Source organism: Anguilla anguilla, chromosome 6 (assembly GCF_013347855.1).
Source record: "Anguilla anguilla isolate fAngAng1 chromosome 6, fAngAng1.pri, whole genome shotgun sequence".
Lineage (NCBI taxonomy): Eukaryota > Metazoa > Chordata > Actinopteri > Anguilliformes > Anguillidae > Anguilla > Anguilla anguilla.
In genome coordinates, this window is record NC_049206.1 from 11,885,293 (window position 1) to 11,910,966 (window position 25,674).

The 25,674-nt window shown below is 41.3% G+C and overlaps 1 protein-coding gene across 2 annotated transcripts; it reads right to left on the reverse strand.

Annotated features, from left to right (window-relative positions):
• Positions 1-4,865: 4,865 nt before the first annotated feature.
• Positions 4,866-18,464, reverse strand: lmo4 (LIM domain only 4). 2 transcript variants are annotated; one of them, XM_035420228.1, is made up of 5 exons: positions 18,003-18,464; positions 15,253-15,499; positions 9,336-9,432; positions 8,556-8,711; positions 4,866-5,771 (listed from the first exon to the last, which is right to left on the reverse strand). In XM_035420228.1, exons 2-5 carry the CDS (start codon positions 15,486-15,488, stop codon positions 5,763-5,765), a joined length of 498 nt encoding a protein of 165 aa, XP_035276119.1. In that variant the 5' UTR covers positions 15,489-15,499; positions 18,003-18,464; the 3' UTR covers positions 4,866-5,762. The 2 variants fall into 2 exon arrangements, with proteins under 2 accessions (XP_035276119.1, XP_035276118.1); XM_035420227.1 differs by having other exon boundaries at positions 15,253-15,613.
• Between the last annotated feature and the right edge of the window lie 7,210 nt (positions 18,465-25,674).

Consider the following 25,674-nt stretch of genomic DNA (forward strand, 5'->3'; position numbering starts at 1 on the left):
TCCAGGGCACCACATCCACCCGTAACCTGGCACACCTCCGTCAAAACTCTTGGACCCCTAGCATTGATTTGTTACCTTCTTAACATTATAAAGTGAAGAGAAAAATAATACTCATTTCCTATAGTGTTGGGTGAGTCGGGTACATACGGTAAGATATGACTCCATTGCTTGAGTTTTTCCTTTCTTTTTTACTTTTGCTTTTCCCAGGCTTTTTATCCACTAGCATTTTCATTCCATGTTCTTGGATTCTCAACAGGGTTTGCCGTGTGTCCCACAGAGCTTTCAGCACTTAGAAACACACACTAGCCCAGCACTTAACAGAATGTACTGGCTGGCCTTGGCTCCGCACAGCTTGCTAAATGCATTATCATTGTTGGCACAGTCTTCACTAAAATGGTTACAAAGGACGGGAGCACAAAAATCCTTTTCATGAGTCTAACAAGAGACAGAGGTAGTCCGTCCCTTGATGAACATGAAGTGTTTACAGTTTGCACGATCAATGGGGTCTTTTGTGGTCAATACAAAGTAGGAGTAGAGGAACGATGGCTGCTCGGAAATAGACCACTGGAGCAATTGCAGAAAGGGGCAGAATTTCCAAAGCAAAGTGTGAAGAGGTGAAGAGAGAACATTGATTTGATTACGTTTTAAATGGTTGACCTTTGAAGGCCTTCTATGTCAAATACCTCTTACTGTACAGTTTCATGGCAGTTGTACCTTGTTCCTGTCTATTGATTTTAAGATGGCAAATGTAATAAATAAACTCTTGAGTTGATCTTTTTTTATTTATTTTTTTTATTTTAAAAGGCATACTATGCAGGATTTTTAACATAAAAATATAAAATAACGATGCTAAGGCATATCTATGATGAACTCACAATCTCTGTCTTTCACCAAATTTGTGCACCTTTGCCTCGATTTGTTATTCTAAAATGTGTTTGGGACGTTTCTGGGCGTGGTGCTCTTGTCTGTGTGGGGAGGGGTGGATGTGGCCTACAGAGTCTGTGGTTTGGGATCAGATTTCTACGGAGTGTTCGTTGCTGTAGCTAGCTAGCCTCTGTAATGGCGTAGATACAGCAAGTCTACATTTAGGTGACAGATTTTGCCCTGATAGCAGGAATGAGCTGTGCGAGCAAGTTGGAGGCACACCAGAGATCATTTGGTTGGGGTCCAAGGTAGACTGGGCCAGGCCTGCATTCATGTTCAGTATTCACATTGGATTTTTAATTAATTAATTAAAAACAAATTATCTTTGTTTTTACAGGAATAAGAATACTCTGTATTGTACCAAATTATAGCTTTTTGTGACTTTTGATGTGGTTAAAGGACAGTGAATAATTTCTTCTCAGTTTTGCAATGAAAAAGTTCTCACTTTGTCATGAAATAAATGGTGGTACAAGTTAAAAAGGTGAGCAATGGGTTGGTTCTCTATGCCGTTTTCCATTTGCAGTTCACAGGACACACCCAAAAATACACCTTTAACTAAAAACAGGAGAGCTATAGACCCGGTGCATTAGTGTTCTCAGTGCATAATGGACCCAAATGTATTACCTTACACTTCAGGGAAAACAAGACTGCCCTTAATTGCCTGCCTAATATTTGCATGTCTCTTACAATGTCACCGAATACCCTGCTAAGTAGCTGGGCTCCATGGTGAAGGCATCATTTTAAGTTGTTAGCAGACGTCTCAGAAGAGTATTGGACAAGAACCCTTAGTAGTCAGATTTCCCTGCATTTCGTATGCATGTAACGTTCTAAAACTGAGTGTTATTCCTACAGTCAAACTGCTGTAGAAATGCTATACACTAGCAAGTTATGAATACCAAAGGTATACAATCAGGCCTCCAAACTCCAACCAAAACTTTTCTCTCTACATTTTGTGCTTAATATATTGTGAGAATGTGAATATTTTCACATTTTCACCATTTGAAACTATGCCTTTTGAACTAACTCTGCTGACACAGTGACATCAAAGAAGTATGTTTGAAATGGAAATGGGTACCAGTTTGAAAGTTCCATGGTTCTGTACCTTATGGTACAGTATGGCTTTTTTTTTTTTTAAATGTGAAAAATTGGCAACCACTTTATATGTTGCTAAAACATAGATGATTTATATAATAATCAAACACATTACAGTAGTGTGGTGCTTGGTCTCGCTAAGTAGGCGGCCCATCAGAACTTATCCATGTCCTCATTACAGTTTCTTAAAATGGCTTGTGTGTGTAAAGTGCTTTCCCTATGGCAGACGTGAAACATTACAGTATGTATGATCTATTATTGTGCATACATCCGATCCATTAGTCTTGTTTCCATTTAACACTTCAAAGGAAGGACTGTAGCTCTTGCATGCAGACTGCAGTCACTTGCTCGGTGTCTATAATCTTATAAGTTTAAAACTAAAGGAGTGCCCCCTGAGCTTGCTGCTAAATTAGTTAAGATTAACAGATGGCATTACAATAGCTAATTAGGATCATATTCACAAGGAAAAAAGTTGCAAATTGCCTTGCCAAATAGGTCTGAAGAAGGCAGGCAGTAGCTGCCAATGCACTGAAAGCGAACGTTGAACAGCTGAATGCAAGTGCCTACACGTTTTTGAGCAGTTAAAAAAAAAATTAAGGTTGAAAATCTGCCGAGAATTTTGTTGACACCAGATGTCGATACCTTTTGGTTGTAATTATCACACTATTTATGACCATTAGAGAGGTTAGGGTGGTCTAAATGTTAAGCTAAAAGTACAGTAATTTCAATGCTGTCAGTGTATACAGCTTCTATTTGTGGTTGTAAACAGACTAGCTGACATTTTGTACTATACCTTATAATACAAATATAGTATACTTATCCTGCACAGTGATGGAGAATCTCCCAAATGCATTCATTCGTACAGTACATCATTATTGTAATCATTAATGTTACTAGATCTTTGGGCAGTGCCTCAGTTATCTATCAGTATGGACGTAAGCTGTCATTTCCTCTTATACCAACTGTTTGTTCATTATGTGCAAAAGTACAACATTTGTAGCAGGCTAATGAGTGACCAATAAATGCAGGTTTGACTCTGAACCTTGATTTCGAATCATTAGCCAACTGTGTTGTTGAAAAAGCAGTTTCTTTCTTGGACGAACACGAGACCTGGTAAATCATTAATGCACAGTATGGATTCCAGTCTTCTCAAATAGGTTTCCAATTCAATAGCAAACAGTGAACCTGTGGCTTGGGGCAGAGTGTGTTCCTTTTCATTTGAAACAGGGAAATGTCCTGTTTTTCGCCCATATATGTATTAGACAGGTTCATTTATAGGGCACAGGAGATATTTCACCAACAACTTTAGGATTACTTTTCAATGCTCCTGCTGTACAGCATGCCCTGTACCTTTAACTGTCATGTGAGACATATTTTTGGTAATTTCTCTAGTACAGATTTTCCAAATTATTCGGGATGTCCCAGGAAGGTGTTAAGCTAGATGCACTAACACACATAATAATATCTTTCGCACAGCAGATGTTTCATGTCTCCAAACAGACACTCTCCCCGAGTTCCGTCCTCCCAGGTGTATTGTAAACGGCGGATGTAAATCAGGGAGGAGAATGGAGAACATCTCTAAACCAGGCTCACTGCACAAGGTCCCCTCCTCATTCTCAACCTGACTCTTCTCTCATCACTGATTTCACATGATTATGTTTGTACATGGAAACTTCATATCCATTGGCAAATTACATATATAAAGATCATTTATTTCACATAAGTGATGCTTTTGGGGAAATTGAGAATTGTTTCCGGAGAAATTGTGTAATTGATTCTTTCACCTTTGAAATAGGTTGTATTTTCTGTATTATCATTTTTGAAAGTATATTAGGGCTTGATCTAAATCCGTGGACTTGTGGTAAACATTTATAAATGGCATACTACTTATGTAAAAATGACATTTGTACTACTTATGGCATAACAATGTACTCGCACAATTTTACTTGTGATTTGAAAACATAGGTACAGCAACACTACAGCTTTAGCTATACCTGTATATATTCTCAAAGGTAATACAAAGACAACACGGAATAAAATTAATAAAAAGACAACAACAAAAAAAAAAACACAAGTAGCCTTTTTAAAATCACCTTTGTCTGCACTGGATTCTAATGCCAATTTGTTTTGCAAATAGCTCATCCATTTGCCCAAAATAGTCACGTCTCTCCTTCTTCCTGCAGTAATTAAACCTTCAAAAGGCATTTCCTCCATTAGAACACAATATTAGACAGATGAATAGCATTTGTTGGGGGAAAAAAATGCCTCTTTATGTTTACCAAGTTTCAATTACGTATCCATTATTAGCATTAATCACTGGGCATGAAGGTTCATCATCATTCACACATCTGCTCTACCCCTGAAAGCTTAACGGATGCTTTCAGAAATGGACTGAATACTGGCGATGTTTTAGCGTTGATAAAAGGTAGCATCAGTAATGAAGCGTTTCCTGAGTAGAAATGCTTAGACACCAGACCGCCTTTGAAGTTATGATTACAGTGTACTTAAGACAGTTTCCTCTCTTATCCACAAACAGGAAATGGAGTACTTTCATGCAAAGGCTGAGCGTTTAGAAATTTAATCAAGGATAGCCACAGAAAAAAAAATAAAGGAGACAGTATTAAATTTAAAAAGACAACACATCTTGGTTGACATATGCACATGCTGTACACGTACTGCGGCATACAAACGTTCTGGATCGAGACGTGTTGAGGGGGAAAAAAAGCATAAAGCACTTTCACAGGAAATCTGAAAGGCTGAAACTAAAGCAGAAGTTGAATTTCATTATAAGTATCAATGGCACTAGAAAAAACGTAGACCATCTGTGCATTAAAAGGAAACAAGAAGGGTTGATTTTCTCTTTTGAAATTTTATTAATTAAATACACAATAATTGAGCAAATGTCTCTGAAAATATCACAAATAGATTTATTTTTCATTCAGCATTTATAGGTTGGTGAAAATCTCTACATTATCGGCCGAAAGCGACAGATCTTTTCATTTTGTTTATTAGCCCAGGATCAGGCTGGGAGTTTTTGGGGGTGTTTGTGTGTGTCGGGGTGGATTGGGGGTGGGGGGTGGGGGTGGGACAGGCTTGGATCACTGGAAGGAAGTCAGGGGTGCAGGGTGCCTGGACAGGAGTGTAGCCACATTGGGACAAAAACCACTTTACATGCATACATACATGGTATTTTTACAGGTACACAAAGTATTTATGATTCAATTTCCACAAATTCCCCAGGTTCTGAAATCAAACAAATTCCCTTTACAGCACTAAAAATATAGAAAAAGGAAATATCAGGATGTAAAGAAAAGATGTGCGTGTGTGTGTGGGGGAGGGGCTGGGAGCTTGAGAAGGGGGGGGGGGAAATCTGCAGGTCAGCGCCCCCCATTAAGAGTTAATGGCGGTATGATGCAGATTGAAAAGCTGCACTTAATTAGCGTCATTTGTCATTTTTCATTCTCTCTTTCCCAGGTTAGGCTCCCTCTTTCTTTCTTTCTCTCCACTTCTTCTTTTTTTCCCTCTCCTGTTTGCTGAACGGTCGTCCATTAGTCCAGGTTCACGGAGTCCTCAATCTCCCGCCTCCATCACGCCGGCGCGGGGCGTCCGTCCGTACAGGAGCTCCAGCAAAAGGGTATTGGGGGGGGGGGGGGGGTTGGTTGGGGGGTGGGATTTTGGCAGGAGTGCAGAGACTTGCGGGGGGGACGATGGGAGAGGGCAGAAGCGAAGGCACGCATCCTGTCCCTCTAACACACCTGCAAAAGACAGACAAGAGCATCCTGACTGTGGAACACGGCATAGACAAACAGAAGACATTATTCCAACAAGCACTCCCTTCCAACTCCCCATACTCATTTCAGCTTTTCCTTCATTTGGAAGAAAGGCTAAATCTCTGTGTCATGCTTCTGATATAATTGGAAATTTACATGGTCTGACATGCAAAGACAAACAAACAAAAATAGTTTTCCCTAATCGAAGACAAGCCAAATGTTACATCACAACCAGCCTGAACTCTCCAAAGTTACTGCACCTCCATTTTTTTTTGGTTTTAATGAAGCCAGGATGATGACATCATCCATTGCCAGCTACATTCAAGCCTCGCTTTATCTATTGATCAGCAGGGTTGTGGAAGCCATCTGGTGTCTATCTCCTTTGTATGGTCTTTGGTGTACATTTATAAAGACAGCATTTTTTCAGCAATTTCAAAAACACTGTGACACAAACCCCCTTGGGGTGTTTCATTTCTGTGAAGTAGAGAGACAGCACAGAACAAAGACTATTTCCTTTGTTTCAGAACTGTTTTTTTCCCCCTCTAACATTTCTCACCAACTTGTTTTCCCCTCGTTTGCCTTGTTTTTTTAGTTTCCAGGGGAAGTTAGCTTTCCCAATTTCATCAAATGAGTTAAGAAGGCATGGGTCTACTAGTGATTGCGATTCCAATTTTCAGGCTAATTAAAGTGACTGAGGCAGAGGGGCCCAATTCCCTCGGGTTGGGGTTCAATGAGAGAAAGGTAATTTGTCTGTCCCGAACAAAGGCCAGGCCCACTTAATGACATGTCCTGCAACACACACACACACACAAGCAACACCAATTATGTCACTGCAAAACTGCACATAATACAAACGCCATCGAATAGGGAAGCGTATGCATCTCGGGTATGGGACAGCTCCATTTCCCCCCATTGTTACTTTGGTATCTGATCTTATGAATTATAAGGTGCCACTCAGAAAGGCAAGTGGAATTGCCGGAATGAGTGAAAGGGCAAATTGATAACTGCCATCCAATCTAATGAAGGAGAAAGGCCAACACCTATTCACCATTTAAACAATGGAGCCTAATGCAGTGAGCTTAGGAGCGTTATTATTGTCTGAACTCCGAGGAACATCCACGAGCCATAAAAACATGCCATTTCAGCACAGGAAGGTGGCCGTTTGTTTTTGAAAGCGTTCTTCTCCATAATTAAAGCGCTGCACCCAATATTCCAATTGCATTTTAGCATCAATAATTCAGCTGTTTTCACTACAATAGATGTTGGCGCATAAATAAGCAATGAGACCTCATATTTACCACACCGACCGTAGTTGGAGAGAAGCAAAGGCTTAAACAGACATTTCAAATTAAGATGGATAATGCATAGGCTTTCAATTTAAATGCTGCGCACTCTTAGCCCCAACACTGGAAACTGTCTGAGGTCAAGCAAAGCTTCTAACGCTAGGAGAGGCTTAATGGAGTTCTCCTCCTCAAGGCCTTGTAGTCTGCTCAAGAAATGCGCCACGGGGCACATTTAGTCACCATTAGACTGCACAGACGTCTTCTGTTCCTCCCCATCTCCAGCATTCTTTCGTGGCAGCTTGCCTCCATAATCAACAAAGAAAAACATACCCGGCCCTCCATTTTGCGAGTGGACCGAATTACGCTTTTAATTTGCCCCTTTCAATCCGTCCCTTAGCTAAAGAGCGTTGAAAGACCAGATCAATAAATGCTATCTCCGTCTGCTTCTTGGGGAAAAAAAAAGAAAAGGGAAAGGGAAAAAAAAAAAGACATAGGCCTACACCCGGCTAAAAACTTCCAGCTCTCTCAATTCCTTCTTTGTTTATTTTAGATAGGCCAGGTGCCACGAACTCCAGTCTAGCACAGCTGGAGGTGTTCCTGAGCTAAACACCATTACGTATGGTCACAGTCCCAGATGCCGCCGATATTAATAAAGTTCCCATTGTGAGTCCATAAAAATGGCTGAGTGATTGCGTACACATTTTGTTGCTCTGCAAAAACTCAGCCCCCGTGTCAGGTCGCCTCGCTTAATGATGAAAAAGTCAAGAGCGCAATCAAGACTGATGGAAAAATCCATCACCCATCCGAAATTAAAATTCATCTTTGGTCAATAAGATTTAATATCCCCACAGGAAAGAGTAAATGAATCAATGCCATCAATACATAATCAGCGTGAAATATGATGCAAATAAGTGGGGGATGGTGAGCATTTATTTCCGAACCCATCCAGACTTGCCTTAGCACTGTTCTCATTTTCGGCGGTTGACAGTAATTGTAACAAATTAGCTTCTGCCGATATCAAATCACGCTTGTCCTCCTGTCAGGGGCCAAAATATGCTGTAACTTTCCTGGAACATGTCGAAGCTCTTACGGATGAACACACTTTCATACTGCGGAATTCAGACTTGACAAGTTAAGTTCTTTTCCATTATGCTGATTTCACACTGCATTCACAACTCTTTAAGAGCAACAGACACTTCCCCCAATATGTGTTTCACAGTTGAGAATATCCTTTCAAAGGAAAAATTCAGGTGAAAAAATTTAACAGCCAATTTTGAATCCAACAGAAATACTGTGCAGTTTTTAAGGAAAATTAAAGTACAGAGAGGACTTGGCAGACTTGGAATCTTCCAACTGCTAATGATGAGCAGGGGGAGCAACAGGGTACACTTCCCTTCTGAAAATGCATGAGCTCCCATTTATTCTCGACATACCTCCCTCCCCTCTCCCCCGTTTGTACATGGAAGAGAACGCTTACGAGCCTTACCTTCTGGTCTGGCATTAGCGGGTTCGTCTGGAGAGAATTCAAATGGCCGTTGATGAGGGCCGTGGGTCTGTCGTGTTCGCAGAACAGGCTGCCGTTGATGTAGTGGAACCGGTCACCGGGGACCAGGCGGTTCCGGCAGGTGGAACACGTGAAACACTGAGGGGCGGGAGAGCGGACACGGGTCACGGCCGCCCTCGTTATCGCCCCGCCCGGGGTCCTTCGCCCGGGCGCGGACGCACAACCCTCGCTACAAACAAGCGGGCCGAACTCCGGCCTGCTGGTGTTTGCCGAGGGTCGATCGCGACACACCGCGGCTTTGCGGCTACGCGATAGCTGTGTTTGTAAAGGGGTAGCTTAGCTTTACACCCACACTGGCTTTATTCAAATCACAGACTGCAACTGAATGTAAACATTCACCCGCTCTCAAAACAAATGACGATACTGGCACGATGGCGCTTTTTACTCTGGTGCAAGCTCTTACCAAAACTCAATTTATAATGTGTTCTTAAAAAAGACAGCTATCTGGACTCCGTATTTATTCTTACTTTTGGATTCTTATGCTATAAACCTTGTTTAAGCTCCTGAAGCCAGAATTTAAGTGCAGTTGGTACTGGTACATAGAACATAGACTTGGCATGTCTTCATATGTTCGTTTCAGTCCAATCGTATTCCAAATTTTAAACACTACGGCAATTGTCAGCTCTTACTTTTAAAAGTTTCAGTGGAACAGGGCACAGACATGCAAAGATGACCTCAGTTTTGCGTTATTTTTGTATTTACCTTGAGATGGTACACATTGCCCTGTGCCCGCATGACCAGTTCACTGGCTGGGATGGACTGCCCACACGCACTGCACGCTCCACTGTTGCCAAATAACCTAGAATTGAAAGCAGGAGAACAGTCACATATGACCGTGATGAATGCTCTGGACATTGTTAACATATGACAAGCTGAGCTAACGCGTTTAAAATAACTCTTCCACTCTGATATAATGAGATGGTTTGTGTTTATTCATCTTGACACAACAAGAACTGTGATTTGATCTATGTAGACTGGAAGCTTCTCTGTATGGGCTCTCTTTAAAAAAAATAGCTTCAATCCGTCATCTAGAACAACAATGTAAATCGTGTTTAGTTATAGGGATAACTGAGGGAATGATTCAGTTACATATTCACTGACATATATTTCACACACATATTGATATGCTTTTCTGACATCTGTGTGCATGTGTACACATACAGCCTTCTGACATTTCAATGACGAGCGCTTACAAATAGCCTTTTCTCAAATCGGTTCAATCTTACGCCTATGGAAATTGCAGTGACTCTCAGAATGAGCACAACTCTGAAATGTTTCATATTGGAAAATAAAATTATGGTAATAAGAGAAAGCAAATCAAAAAGTTGTAGCCCCAAGCTTCAGCAGTGAAATTAAGTATTGACTTTAGCGTATATTTTGCATTCTAATAATAACCCCGTAACACAAGCAATCAGAGAACGAAGGGGATTTGATTGTACATCTAAGGGAGGCGCCGTGCTTCTTGCCACGAGAAACTCCCGCAAAAAAACCTCTGACAGAGGTGTGTTTCCATTAGCGAGGCTTCGCTATCCGGGTTGATATATATAACGTGCATGGGTTAACCTTTTCAATCATGGTGTCAACACTTTAGATTTGCTCCTGCTCATCTCTTTCATCCTAACCTCTCTTTCCCTCCCTCTCTCTCCCTCCCTCCCTCCCTCCCTCCCTCTCTCTCTCTCCCTCTCTCTCTCTCTTCCTCCCTCCCTCCCTCTCTCTCCCTCTCTCTCTCTCCCTGTCTCCCCTCCCTCCCTTGATAATGAAATGCTTGCTCTAACTTCCCTCTATCTGCTTCTGGAGTCCACAATTTAGATTACTTCATCTTGGCCAGCAACAAACTGAATGAAATTTCGATTTGAGCAGAAAGTAATTTACTGGGATCTGGCCCCATTTGTCATCGTATCTCACTGGGTGTTTGCTCCATCACCGCAGTTTTCCTGTGCAATCAAATAAGACCACAGCATCTGACATGCTTGGGGGAGAGAGGGAGCGGGAGGAGGGGGGGGGGGGTTAGAGGCAGGGGAGCCCGGGTATAGTGTTACCCTGCGCGCATTTAAACGAGGATTTTGCTTTAATGAACACATAAAAGTGCATCTGCTTTTAATATAACGCGCCACGTACGGGAGGCAAAAAAAAAAAGAAAGAGAAAAAAAAAAAAAACAATCAGCCACAGGAAAATAGCATGTGAACACGCGCGTTTCGATGGAAATGAGCGGAGCGAGCGAACCGCACACGACGCGCCAAACATCCCGCAAAGGCTGAGGCGGCCTCTTCCCTTTTTTTTTGCGCCATCGTTACGATTGGATGGAGGACACTTGACACCAGCCAGGCACTAATTTGCTGTCACCGTGCTACTGAAAAACGCCCGCGAGTTGTTATTAAACGTATCGACGAGAGCGCCAGAGAGTGCGGCAAGACTGCCCCCACAATGCCTTTCAATGGGAAGCGAGAAGCAAATGTTAGCCCCGCCATCGATTCAGAGAGTTCAATCAAAAGTCCATTTCCAAAGTAATTAGTTTCAGATCTGTGACACATCAACACTTGGTAGCAAAATTGGAAAAACCAGAGCAGAACAAACAGACAAGAGATGTTATTTGGGAGATACACATCAGTGGGAAAGGCTGGTTCTATAGCCTTTAGAAGTCAGATTTATTTATTATTATTAAATATTATTATTATGTTTTTAATATGTGCTCATAGGTCATTCATTTCAGTGCATATGGTTATTATGAAATGTGACATAATTTAGGTATACCTCATTTTTGATCAGTGATTCTTTAAAGGCACTACTCTTACATGTACATATCTACAGAGGTATAGCATATTTATTTGACTGGGCACTGCTCGTAACGTCACGTCTGTTTAATCTAGAAGTCTGCAAGATTCAGCCGTTCTATTAGGTCACATGCCAACCAAATTAGTTTGTGTGTTCACACTAATGTGTCCCTCTCCTGAACTCCTGTGCTGGGGAAAGATAGCCCAGGTCAGGATAATTAAGGCCAGGGGACTCTAATTGAGATGACATAATTGGTTTCGGTTTCTGTGCTTGGAATTGGTGATTCCGAGGGGTCATTTGCAGTTCAGCCATATGAATGTACAATCAATAACAAACACAATGTAGTACTTTTCAAACATTGTGATTTGTTGCATGTATAGTTTACTAAAAAAAATTATCATGAATGAATTGAATTCAATTCCAAGATGCTTTAAGTGTAAGAACACAATTTCCATGCATATGTATTTGATAGCGATGTAGAATGTGCAAAGTATATCCATGTAATATAAGCACTTGCCAACTATGGGGGGGGGGGGGGGGGGGGGCTTCTTGCCAATACAGACATTTTCTCTTTCTTGACAGCATTAATAGGATATGAACCTAATTCAAAATTAATGCCAGAAACGCAGCACGCCAAAGATGCAACACAAACATCAGCCAGTATGCATTAAAAGCAGAGGGAGATATTGATACTCAGGAGCTTTGCATAATGGCATGTGCTGCATTAGAGAAAGATGGTGGGGGTGGGGCACAGAGGGGGGAAAAAAATCTACCAAATTAAGCTTGCTTAATTCAGAGAAACAGATCTGGCCCCGAGTGGATTGGAGGCCTTGAATTAATTCTGTTATGACAAATCAAGATAAACGTTTCCCCTAAATTGCATGCGATTTAATTAATTTTTGAGATCCTGGTTTTTCCCAGCTAATAGTTCACATGCTCCTGAGCTGTCAAAGTGCTTGAGTGGGCAGACTTCGAAGTGATATTAAATAACCAACTATTAGATTTACCTCGCACATTCTATTGGAAAAGTGCCATTTAATTACCTAGCCTATTCAATTAAAGGGACAGCATTCACAGGATCTTGCATCCGCATGATTGCTAGCTAAATTAATTCCCTTGCAAGGTTCGTCTTACACCCTTAAAAATAAACTGGCTTACGACAGCATTACATAAATCAACACTAAATAGGCCTGACTAAGTTTAATGATAAAAAACTGACATCTCTGACGCACGGTATTTGGATATATTAAGGCCAGCGTAAGAGATCAGATGGCACATGAGAATGCTTTGCGCTGTGACACAGGGCTAAAACAGTTACGTTCTGAGCAGCTAATGCGATACTCTAAACCAGTGGCTTTCTGTGGGATGGACAGTATCATCTTAGGACATTTTTCATTAGGGGTGATGCAGGCGATGCATTTCCTTATTGCATCCGATCAATCCGCGAGCGCTTTGCATTTGCAGATTAATAAACGTGGGTAAGCATTACTATATTATTTACACCACTGTGGCAAATTCATAATCCATTACAAAAATGAGGCTGTGCCTTTAAAGCCCGCAGGCAACTTGCCCTCATAATAATCCCCTCCTCTCTCTTTCTCTCTCTCTCTCTCTCTCTCTCTCTCAAAAGCCAATTTTCTTAATTAAATGTTTTGTTTGCGATGCGGCTCTCATTCATTTTGGACACGTCATTCTGAACAGATCCAAGCCGGGGACCAGATCTCATTAGATAAAACCCATCAGGACTAACAGAAAATGGAGAAGGCACTAATTAAAGCTTTTAATTGTGTAGACTCACTGTCAACCTTTTTTTCCCTCTTCTTCTTCTCCCTTTTTTTAAAAAAACCTCTGCTCGCATCACGCGCCCGCGACTGTTGTTTAAGCTCCGCTCCTCCGCCCGCCGCCCCCTCTCATTACCGGCGGAAAGGTGCGCCCGCCGCTTTCTCCGGGTTTTTAATGAGGCTGCAGACCCATTACAGGCGGAGCGCCCCGTCGCCTGACGGGCCTCTCGCCGGGCCTCTCCAAATTTTGACTCCTTCCAGGCAGGTCGTTTCATATCCCGCGCCAGCCAGGACTGCTGACTCGGCGCAATCCCGCCAAACTCGCGAGCGCTGCTGTGTTTTTAATTGGCGCTCGTCTCGGCTAACTCGAAAAGTGCCCGCGCATACACACCGCTAGACGCGCTGAAAACGAATCTGTGATGTGCTGGTTGTTTATGAGATTAGGTTCATTTAGCCTACTATATTTAGTATAAGGCACTACTTGCTATAGTCACTATAAGACAGCAGTTTGGCCTAAGGAAGCCATGCTATTTTGTTGTATGCCTGCTGTGCCCAGCAATCCCCGGGGGTTACTTCCATTCACTTCTAGGCTTTGTTCCAAAATGCTATGATTAATTTCAAACTCAGATTACATCAGTATGCTAATTTGCAACTGAAGTATTGGGCTTTTTCACAGAACAGCCTTAGGTGCTTTTCGATGGACATCACACCTGCCAACATGTGATGCACCTCTGTTAAATCCCAACTGAGGCACTCCGACTTGAGGAAACCAAACAAGGAAGAGAAATGTGACTGAAATAATGTGTTCTTAATTATTACCGCAAAACAATTTCGGGGAGCACTTTTGTGTGCTGTTTTTCCTCACTTAGTGAAATTAATTTTCTTAAAGTTGCTTTCCTTTTTTTCCCCAGTCCCACGTGCTTTTGTTTCCACTTAGCTGATTGAAATTGCACTCCAGCAGAAGATGATATCAAAATAACAAAATGCTCTCTAACTTCATCGTTTTACACTAATGAGGTCAGAAATATGTGTGGCTCTCCACATATATTAGAGGCGCTCTTATCCGCTTTCCTGTCAACACTTGCATAGGAGAATAATAAACACAAAATAAACAGAAACCTTTGTTATTTCATATTTTCTACTGCGGAGTCATGATCTGTTGAAACATTTTAAAATCAGGGTATTCAACCTTCTCAAGTATCTTCTCGAGTGTTCAAGGCTTTCTTCTAATGAAACCCACAAAGCCACACTATGCGCAGTTAAAAAGGCTATTCATATCCAACCATTTTTTCCCCAAGTTTCTCAGACATCTAAGTTGTTGTTTTTTCAGGTTATATTTTGGCTTCAGAGAGAGCTTGTACTATAAAATGATGCATGGCTGGCAGAGATTAGAGGACTCTTTCATCTCGTGTCCTGACAACTTGGCCTTTAAAACATTGATCCAGGAAGGAGCCTATACTGATGTCTTAATGGGATGATTTGAGAGTCTGGCCAATCAGTCGTTCATGAAGTGGTCAACCCATCCACATCTTACTAGTGCCTCATAAACTTTACGCCGTATCTAAAAAGGGCATCTCGTTCATTATAACAGAAGACACACAAGAAGCCTTCACAATTCTGATCTGCAGCTTTTCATTTATAATGGAAAGCACCCCTGATCTGAAAGGCCTTTGATACATCAAAATGCCCTTCCATAAAAGGAGACCATGTGTGTGCTAAAATCAGCCGGTACCTCTGAGCTACTCCACACTGAAGTGATGATGTACCCTCTGTTTTCTTTTCAATTTAACGTGAGGGGTGTTTGTAAGTGGGATACCATTAACTTCAGGTCTGTGTGTGAGTGTGTGTGTGTGTGCGCGCGTGCATGTTGTGTGTACACGAGTGTTCGTGTGAATGACTGTACGTGTGCATGCATGTATGTATGCGCGTTTGTTTGTGTTTGTGTGTGTGTGTGTGTGTGTGCGTGCGCGTACGCACCATAGTGTATGTGTGTGTGTGTGTGTGTGTGTGCGCGCGGATGCGTTTGTGAGTGTGAGACACTGTACTGCAGCACAGGCCATCTCACCTGATGTAGTCATTTCTGCAGAGGATCATGCCACTCTTGGTGTAGCAGGAAGTGCCGATCTCCCCCAGTTGCGCCTGGCAACACGAGCACTTGAGGCAGCGGCTGTGCCAGTAGCTGTCCATAGCGTAGAGGAGGAAGCGGTCGGCGATCTTGCCCCCGCACCCCGCACACCTTTTCCAGGGGAGGGTCCCAGCTCCACCCGGGGGGGGCTGGGCGCTGCCGCCGGGGTTCACCATAGTGTCAGTACCTTCACCAATCAGAGCGGACATGGGTTAGAGAAGGGTCAGGGGTCACGGGCAAGTCCGCCGGCCCCACAAGCGCCTGGATCTGGTCCCTCTCTTCCGGAGAGTGTCTGTTGAACCTACAGTGGCATTAGAGATAATAACAGGTATGTGTTCTCAAACCGGTCATAAAGCACAATCCAACATTTCAATAACCAAAAAGGCTAGCACTTCTTAATATTCATGATAATTCACAATATTCATAAGTGAGGTGACAATAACGATCAATAAGTTACCAAAAAGGTTGCAGCTTCAAATGCTAGTTAGGACACCACCCCTGTGTAGTTCAACATGGTGCTACACATGAATTCTTTCAATAAACAACTGCCTGTACAGGTGATGTGAAGTATATTTGAGCTGCCGTGTAACATTCAAAAACATTGATAACTAAATATAATAATCTAACTGTCACACGTTATACAGAATTATGTTTGGAAAAAGTCATGAATCGTGAATCCATGCGGATACACAAAATGTTTCAAAACAGTCTGCAACGTTTCAAAACAGTCTGCATGCAGCTAGTACAACAAAGGTAAGCCATAAATGAATATGGAATGGGTGTGTTATACATGTGGACTTGAAAATGCAAGTTCCGTTTTGTCTGGAAAACAAGAGAAGTGTCTGGACGCCGAAACACAAGTCATTAATATGAAAAGGCACTAATGCCACGGGATTAGCAGTCAGAACAACACCCTGATATCTACCAGCTATTCATACAAGCCTTTGTAGCTCACATGTTGTCATGAGACCTGTTGGGCTTGTAGCACTCAGCTTTCCAAGAAGCACAGACTACATGTTTTGGGTGCAATTTGAAACCACTTATAGTCCCTATAGACCTCCATCCATCATTCATTTCAATGCTGTTCTCTTGGAATAGATCAACATGCAGGCGACGTTTCGAGATCCGAGGTATAAATGGATTCTGCAGCTTTAAGGGGGTTGTTTAACCTGTTACACAAACACATTTAGACCACTTTTCCTTCCCTAATCTGTCCTTGATCGCTCATCTAAATGCTGCGGTTGTCTCACTCTTCCTCCCGGGTGAATGCTGTTTACTGATAAGACTCTGGGTGATGGAACAATTAAAGGAGCATTGGTTTTGTCGAGAGGCCCAAATTGCCTTTAAATTGAACATCCTTCTTTCTGCAATTCTTCAATCGGGACAATGTGAATCTTTCAGGAGGAAAGAAAATGCGCGCTCGTTTTAGAGAGGGTCGGTCCAGAAAACTGGAGTGATGCTAATTGAATAGCCATAAAAGTTGAAAAGACTATAGCAAATACGGAGGTTCCATTAATCTGGTCGCTGTGTTTTGCTGACATTTTTAAATTAGAAAAGTTAATTGCCTGCAGAATTTAAACCTCGCTCCAATGGCTGTTAATAGTTAAATATGAAATGGATCCATGTTGTAAAATAATTAAAATTCGGCGGCCACAGAAAATGGAGCTTTGTCGTCACAGTCTACAATCAATACTTTGCATAATAGTTTGTTTGGAAGGAATTATTTCCGAAAACGAGTTTCTTTTACATTCAATGCCCTGTGTCCTCTTATTTCGCACCCTATTACTCAGAAAGCGTAACTAGTTCGCGGAGATGTATTGATTTATATTCGATGCACACCTTTCGATTTCACTCTTCAGCTAATGCATTTTAATTTTTAATCCTTTCAGATTTCTAGTGAGAGACTTCATGACGGGCTAAGCCAAATCTTTGCTGAAAGGTAATTAGAGGAGAAGAGGCAGGGAAAAACGTTACACTGAGCAAAGCATTCAGTAACCCCATTAGCGGGGACTCTTATACGGACAAACAAGACCTTAGTGCTGATTGAATCTACAGGAGATTAATCAAAGAGCCTGGCCCGAAATAGATAAATAGCATCGGTCCATAGTCAAGTTTCTTTTCGAGTTTGGATGGCGGAATTGGGAGAATGAAGCCATTCATTTAGCCTTCAAGTCTTATCCAATTACATAATCATGCAATTTTGAACCGAGATGGGAATCAAAGCTGCAAAGCACCACGATTAGCTACTATTTTAAAGACTCCGGCGCTTTTGGCGGAACAGATTTAAGTAAAATTAATGATATGTATTATCCAACTGAATGGATACCGTGAATCTATTAGGAAATAATTTGAACTGCACTGGTAATAATCTGACTGGCAAATGAAAAAAGACTAGTCGTCCCTTGTCCCCGACATCCCGTGACCAGACGCTCAGCCTGTCAACTGAAACGCCAGGGGTAAGATAACATCGCGTAATTTTATGCTCATATGTTTGATGGGACGTAGCCAGCTGTACTACGAACCTTCTCTACTATCTCAATAGTTTAGCGTTACATCCCATGCGGATCTCTATTTGAGAACATGCGTCTTTTCAGACACTTGATTGAGAATAAGACTACAGCCTATTCAATAACGTACCACGGCATAAAAAGTGAACACACTGCATTTGGAATTCAAGGAAAAACACCTACCTCTCTGCCTCTTTAAAATGCAGACTGAATCGTTGCGCACTACTCTTAGCTCAGTGTTAGCTAAGCGGGTTTGATTGGACGAGAGTAAAAATGAGAGTTTAAAAAAATGACACGACTTGCATTCAAATCGGAAATTGGGGAAATGAGGTACCAGTCCGTTCAGATAAAGTCCTTCGAAAGATCGTTCGCACTATAGCCAGTTGCTATTTAATTCGGGCGAACTGGGTTTTTAGACTGTATTTCCACTGGTTTCCGCGATCCTTTTATTGTTATTGTTTCAAAAGAGTCCTGGGGATGTCCTTGAAAATTTTGTTCAGCAATACGCAGGGCATCATTTCCCATGTAGAAGAGAACTGGCTATTTTTCTGCCTCTCAAAATGCGAGTAAAATGTCCTGTCGTTTCCCCCCACGAACGTGTGTTCTGCAGTGCTCTCCTGCTGGTACATGTGTTAGTGACAGAAAGAAAATCTCAAGTACATCTCTTCTGGGAGGATGACGTAAATCATTCGTGAACCAATCTCTGCGCGACCCATGCAGGCGAAATAATAAAACCGCCCAATCAGAAATACATGAAATTGATTTGGGCACACCAAGTAAAGGAGGAAAAATAGAGGTCGAAGTTGCTTGCCGTGTTGTCTACCGTATTATGTGTACTGTATAGCATGGCCTATATACATCGATACACCTGCCTTATTGGAACGTGAGTCGTTCCAATCATGTAAATTCCCAAACGTGATTGCAAAATTCATGGTACAGTTGAATATTTTTGCCTCACGAAAACGTTGCGGAGTCTTTTTTCCCTTTGTTAATTTATTTTATAAAGGTAAATTCAGGTACACATTCTGATGTTTGTAATCGTATAACTACATTAGCCTCTTTATTTGACTCACTAAATTACATGTTCCACCGTAAATCGGGCGCAGGGAACTTATTTTGACAAGAATTTAATTTCATGTTTGTTCATCATTTGTCAACAGTCATAAAGTCTCAACGATTAATACGAATCGTACCAACAACGTATCAGTAAAAAAATGCATCTGGTTTTCTCCATGCCAGACCAATGTTGTTTTAGAGAACGTTTCACCTCGGTTCAGTATTTTATTTCCTCATGAACCTTCACAATGGCGCCATCACCTGTCAACGAGTGGGATCGCAAATCCTTCATTGGAACAGAGAAGGAAAAAACACATTAAATGTCAGTGTTATGTGTCCCTGTACTAACATTTTGGAAGCATCAACCGGAAAAGCATTATATTAGCTAAGATTTTAATTAAATTATCCCTGTATTCATGTAAATTCTTGTAAAATACGATTTTACTTTGCATTCTCGTCAAATAAAATAAAATAAAATACAATAATATACAACTTTATGTTACGAGAAACTGTATTAGTCATTTCAGTCCGAACAGTTTGTATGCTTTTGTTCTGTTTATGATAGGTAGCTAATAGCATTCAAATTGTTAGATGATTGGCTCCACTTATGGTGCATCCTCCGTGTGGGGCATTGCAGGCTGTAACTAACTTACATTGCAGGCTTTGGAAAGAACGTCTCATCCATATAGTCAAGGCAGACTTGCTTGGTAACAACCAGAGCTGGTTTTCCTTCTTATGTTACTGTTCCACAAATTGGGCAGTCCTCCTCTACCTTCCAAAAAGTCCTTCCTGTCCAACAATTTCCACCCATTGTGATCCACTGTGTGAGTCTCCAGTCCAAGTTTGCCCTGAACTTGTAGTCATAATGTGTCTCAGAGTAGGATCTAGGTTCCTTCCTTCATAGATCAGCAGCTGAAGCAGAAGAAGAGAAAGCCATCCAGAAAAGCTTGTAACTGCAAAGAAAAAATGATTTGCTCTTCCAAACATAAAACAATCATTTTTATTTTTTCACTGTTTTTCCTACGTTGACGTTCCAAGTCAGAGTATATGCCTTCAATCCCATGTCATAGCATTTATTTCCTGTTGGAAGAGGTGTCTCCCAGGATGACAGTGCTTCAATCCACAGAGAATGTGTGGTCAACGAATGGTTTGATGAGCACAACAAGAATGATTTCCATATGCCCATGGCCTTTTCAGTCACCTGGTCTATACCCAATCTAGCATTTATGGGAGATTCTGGAAGAAGATTTAAGTTAACAAGACCTGACCTTCTCATGGAAGATGGCATGGTACATCCATCCTGCAGAATCCTTGATGCTGGTAGATTCTATGCAATGGTGGATCACAATGCCCTATTAAGTGACTTTATATTAGTATTTCCACATTTATGTTTACACACACACAAATGCATGCACACACACAGGCACGCTCAATATATATGTATATATGGCGAAACCACGAGAAACAATGTATTTGTGCAATTCAAAAGTTAGGTGACTTTCAAAGCTTAAATCCAACAACTCCTTCCCAGATTCCCAGCACGGTATTGTTATATCTGGTCCCTGGGTTCATTAAAAGACAGCAAGTGTTTAATGACTCTCCTACCGGCAGTATTAATGGTTTAATTGTCCCAGTTCCTCCCAGACCGTGAAAAAAAGTATCCTTATTTCTCATCAGCAAAGGCAATACAATTCCACCTTGGTTTCAGTTCCATTCTCCTCTTCTAGCCAGCTGCTCCCAACTGCATGCACGAGGACAAAACCAAGATTGTGAAGAATGCTGTCCTCATGAAGGGCTAATGAATTGATCTCAACTATTTCAAACTGAGCGAAATTAAGAAATGACTTTGAATGGGGGCCTCGAAGGAGATTCTTTGTTTGTTCATTGCAGCTCTTAATGAGCTTTCATGAACGGCCAAGAAAAATGACTTTCGTTTTCTCCACAATATGATAGAGGCAAATAATGGCGGGGCTTGGAGCTTCCCAATGGAAATGATATTCCCCTTGTTTGTGTTCTCTCCTGTTGTCTTCTAGCATTTTCTAAGTAGTCACGTTACATTCTCAGACATTACCACCAAAAGCTATTAAAACCTTTCAGCGGGGTTGAGAAAAGGGAGTTCTGGTCCGCAATATTGATAGCCTCCTACAGGGATCTTCAACAACGCTGCCCCGGCTTCACATTAGTGAAGTTTCAGGCTCACGGGGAATCCGACACCACAGCAGCTTAAATACACTTTTTTTTATTTGTGATGGGACAGTTCAGACAGGAAATTCACACTTCATTAGTCATTACCACACTGCTGCAGTGTGGAGCGATTTCTCGTTAACTCTGCGGTGTCCAGGCACGGATTCTAGAGCAGAAAACTATCTTGTTACCTCTAATGACAATTTTGCCATGCCCAAGATTCACAAATTAGTACTAAAATAGGTGCCAGACTAGTTTCTATAACACATTCTTCAAACACTGAAAAAGTATTAATAATTTGTAATGAATTATTATTGTTAATGTATATATCTCAGAATGTTTTCGCAACCAAAACAAGATGCATTATGTGCCACCTGGTATCCATGCATCAGTCTTAGAGAGGGACTTCACACCATGCAATTTGGAGCTATTAAAAGGTAATAGTGGCCATCTGTCTCATCTGTAGTGAAGATAAACCTTAAACCTAACCTTTAAGACTGATATCTGATTGAACATATTTTGGTTTCATGAAACATGTGGGAGTTGTTTAGATGGACATATCAAGTGTTGCATGACACATTTTTAAAATCACTGGTACATAAAGTTCTTTTCCTCAGTTTTATTATCTGTAGTCAAGTTGCTATATAAGTGGTAAACAATTAATTAGGCAGAGGAATGTGGTGTGATTCATACCAAGAGACTAAGCACTGTGCGTTCCTTAAAAAGAATGTGTAGCGTCCTTTCATGAAATTCTTGTCTGTATGTGTGCTGCACTACAACTTAATCACGCTAATTGTCTGTTCCGTCCTGCTCTGGAAGGTATTCAACAGCCAATCTGAGATGCACACTAATCCATACTTACAGTACATAACCTTACACTAGAATTAACACCATTTGTCACTCTGTTTATCTAGTATAATTTCTCAGGCAGTGATTTACCATGGGATGATCATGACGATGATGGCGATGTTGAAGATGAAGATTTTTCTACTGCATCAGCTAAAAAATTCATTTTATTTTTGCTTATTTAGCGGTAATGATAGTGTTATGACGCCACTGTGTGCTCACTGATTTGCTAGAGTGCTATCTGAAAAACAGCCCACAGCCTTATAGAAAGCAACGTATTGATACTATATCTACCATTGTTGTATGAGAACTCTGTACTGGCTCATTATATTTAGCTATTTCTATTTTAGCCATGAAATCTTTTCAGAGAATTTCCTCTTCCGAAATTCCAACCATGTCAGGTTGTGTCCAATTACCAGGACACAACATGCAACACAGAAAGAAGAGTGTTAATGCTTTACTATGGATGGCAGTATTAAAAATGTTTTACCATACTAGAGTATGTCCACATTTGCGTGGAATCATTCGGCATCCTTGGTCATTAACTCTGCGGCTGTGCTTGGGCTCTTACAATCAGTGAAACTGTGGCCTTGAAAAATTGCTTATCCCAGACTGGATTTTGATGCCAAAAGTTGACGAGCACAACCTTCTTAGGAAAAATAGTTCTATCACTTCAAAGTTTCAAAACAGTGGCACAGTTTTATAATGTAATATTGTTACATGTATGTCTAGGCTATACGGAAATACCCTAGGTAAACATTTCAAGAGTTTCTGTATGTAATGCTGTACTCTAATTACAAGATATGACCTGTTATACCATTTTAGAAGCAATTAGTAATGATGTATTACTACTTTTGTTAGTTCATTTCATAGATGGGCATTTTTGTTCTGCTGCATATTTCCTTACCACAGTAGAGCAGACTAGCAATCAGACACTTCCAGTCGGCCTGATTTCCACAGCTGAAAGTAATGAAAGTGCTTTCACTGCAAAATAAAATGCCAAAGGCTTTTCTAACAGTGAGAGAATTATTAAAGCACGCTATACAGGTACTATTTACAATACAGGTTTGAGTTGTACTCTTTTGTCCAATATGTTCTGTGCTTCTTCAATCTAATATTAGTTGGTTTAATATTTATTTTGTTGTGGTTGTACATTTTGTGTTTACTGTGTCACAATTCACAGTGGCACAGTTTTAGTCTGTGTGAAGCTCTCGCTGCCGTGGAACCTTCTGCTTACCGGCCATAACATGGCTATCTGGGATACAAGGCAGATGCTATTGCATTAGCCCAAAGCTTCTGGATGAGACCCTCCTGGAACAGCACCTATCCCAGCTTCCTTTGTGTAAACTCCTAATTATGCTGATCAGAGTTTGTGCACCTTTATAACAACATTGCTCTAATGAAACCTTAATACTTAATGAGCCTCCGTTTCTCAGGATGAATTTCATAATTAATGAAACCCCCACAAACAGAGAGGAAATTCATCAGTCAGGGCAAATTAGCTGGGATTCATTAGGGTGTGCATCTCGCAGGCGCACAGACACTTTATTAGCCCCTACACCCATTGCCTTAATTGGGTGCATATTTCACTACAATAGACCTACTTCACTGAAAAGGCTGCTTTTATCTGTTATTTACAATAACATGCGATCAAGTGCACAATGCTGCCATCGTGAACAGCAGTCACCTAAATAGGTTTGGTTAGTTAATGGGAATCTCATCAAATCTTTGATATTAAGCTTGAAATTTAATTGGCTAGCATATGCGGATAACCCAATTGCATTAATTTCATTAGATGCCGTGTCTAGTTTAGCATAAACCTGGTCACGACAGCATCATGCTGTTGTGCATATTACTAAGAATGGCCTGTACAGAAAGGCCCCAAAATGGGCCTTTATTGAATTATACCTGAAGCTCAGAACTGGCATGGACATGAGGAGAAAAGAATGACTACTCCTAACTGGAAACAAACAAAAAACAGATCTTCTCATCTCCATTTCCCCTTCGAAAGCTCTGCATTAGAAAGGTGAACAGCAAGCTTTCTCTATCGGACTGCCATTTGCCAAATGCCAGCATTCTCTGTTCGTAAAAACTATTTTCCTTAAAAACAATTTGAGTGTTGGTTGCTGAGTCAATTGAATATGGTCATCTCAAGGGACCCAGTGAACATTTTTGTGGTTAAGAGTCAGTGAGAAGTCAGTGAAATGTCTTATAGGCATTCAGGTGAAAATCCAGCTACATTTGGTTGAAAGGTAAAGATTTTCTAGCAGAATAGGGTGTAGACAGGCCATGTCCAGGCCAAACCTGAGTTATATTGAGGTCGATCTAGTCTTTTTATGTTGAACCATCTCTTAGCCTAGATTTCCACCCATCTAGATGTCTAGATTCCGGCTTTTCCTCCCTGGGGAGAGAATCCCTCTAAATGTTGAGCATAAAGAACAGAGGAAAGTTCAGGGGTCAGAAAGTAAGGAAGTAAAAGTCCCGCCATTTGTTTCTTCTACCATTAATTCAGCCAGCTGATTTCACTAATTAGTTCTACCTCCTGGCTGAAGAATTGTGCTAATTAGAAAATCCAAGTGACTGGAACAAAATACTGGGGAGGAGCAATTCCGATATAGGATTGGTAGTTGCCTGTTCTAACCTTAACTATTAGGAAATGGAAGGCTAAACTGATCCAAGATCAGCCCTCCTGCACTGAGGCTCCTCGAATATGGGCTGCATGTTCTTGAGATTTGCTGTGCACTACGCTAGCCCTAAATGGCATTCTCCGTCAGTCTTCTTTTTTCATTGTAGTAGCTGGACTGGTCAGGGACATGTTATATCACTTTCAGAATTACTGATTGTATAAATCATGTTGCACTGTGGTCCTTCAGGATTTAATATGGAGCCGGTCTGCAAAAGAAAGCCTGTGAGTCAGAGGTTATTTACTTCACGGCATAAAGAAAAAGCCAGCCGCACACTCACCAACCTTGATAACCAAACAAAAACAAAATGATTCCCATTGTGCTTTAAGGAGAACTGTGTTCATGTTTTTTTCTTTACTTTTTCTAGTAAACAGGATGCAGCTGGGGAGAAGAATGAGATTGACATTTTAAAAGGAAAAAAAACACCCAGAGAGCACTATAACCTTTTAATTGGTTTAAATGATTCAGAAATGAGGTCTTGGAAAAACAGATCCTGCGCATGCACGGGCAGGGGAGGTTGAGTGGAAACCAGGCGAGCGATCCCTGAAGCCAAATGCTGAGGGCAAAAGGAGGAGCAGCAGTGGGAGGGATGATTGAGCAGTCATTCAGGAGCAATCTAAAATGGCCTCTGCCCACCTTACGGGAAACAAAGCTGGCAAGGCCCTAGAAACTCCCATTTGGCATCCTATGGGTGCTTGGATGGTCTCATAACAGCTGGTGTTGGAAATTATTGGAAAGAAATGATTGAATCAATTTGTTAACCTTCTACCTGAAGTGGGTTTTATGTGACCTTAACAACTCAACAAGTGCTACATCAGTGGTTTCCAACCCTGCTGAAGGTCTACTGTCAGGAGATCACCCCCTGGAGATCTACTGTCCTGTAAGTTTCCATTCCAAACCAAATACAGCGCACCTCATTCCACAGCTAGAGCGCTTGTTGAGCTGCTAATTAGCAGAAGCAGGCCAAATTAGGGTTGAAATGAAAACCTATACAGGACGGTAGATCTCCAGGAACAGGGTTGGAACCGCCAGGCCACATAATGTATCATAACTATTGCCACGAGTGTGTGCATGCTTCCATGCAT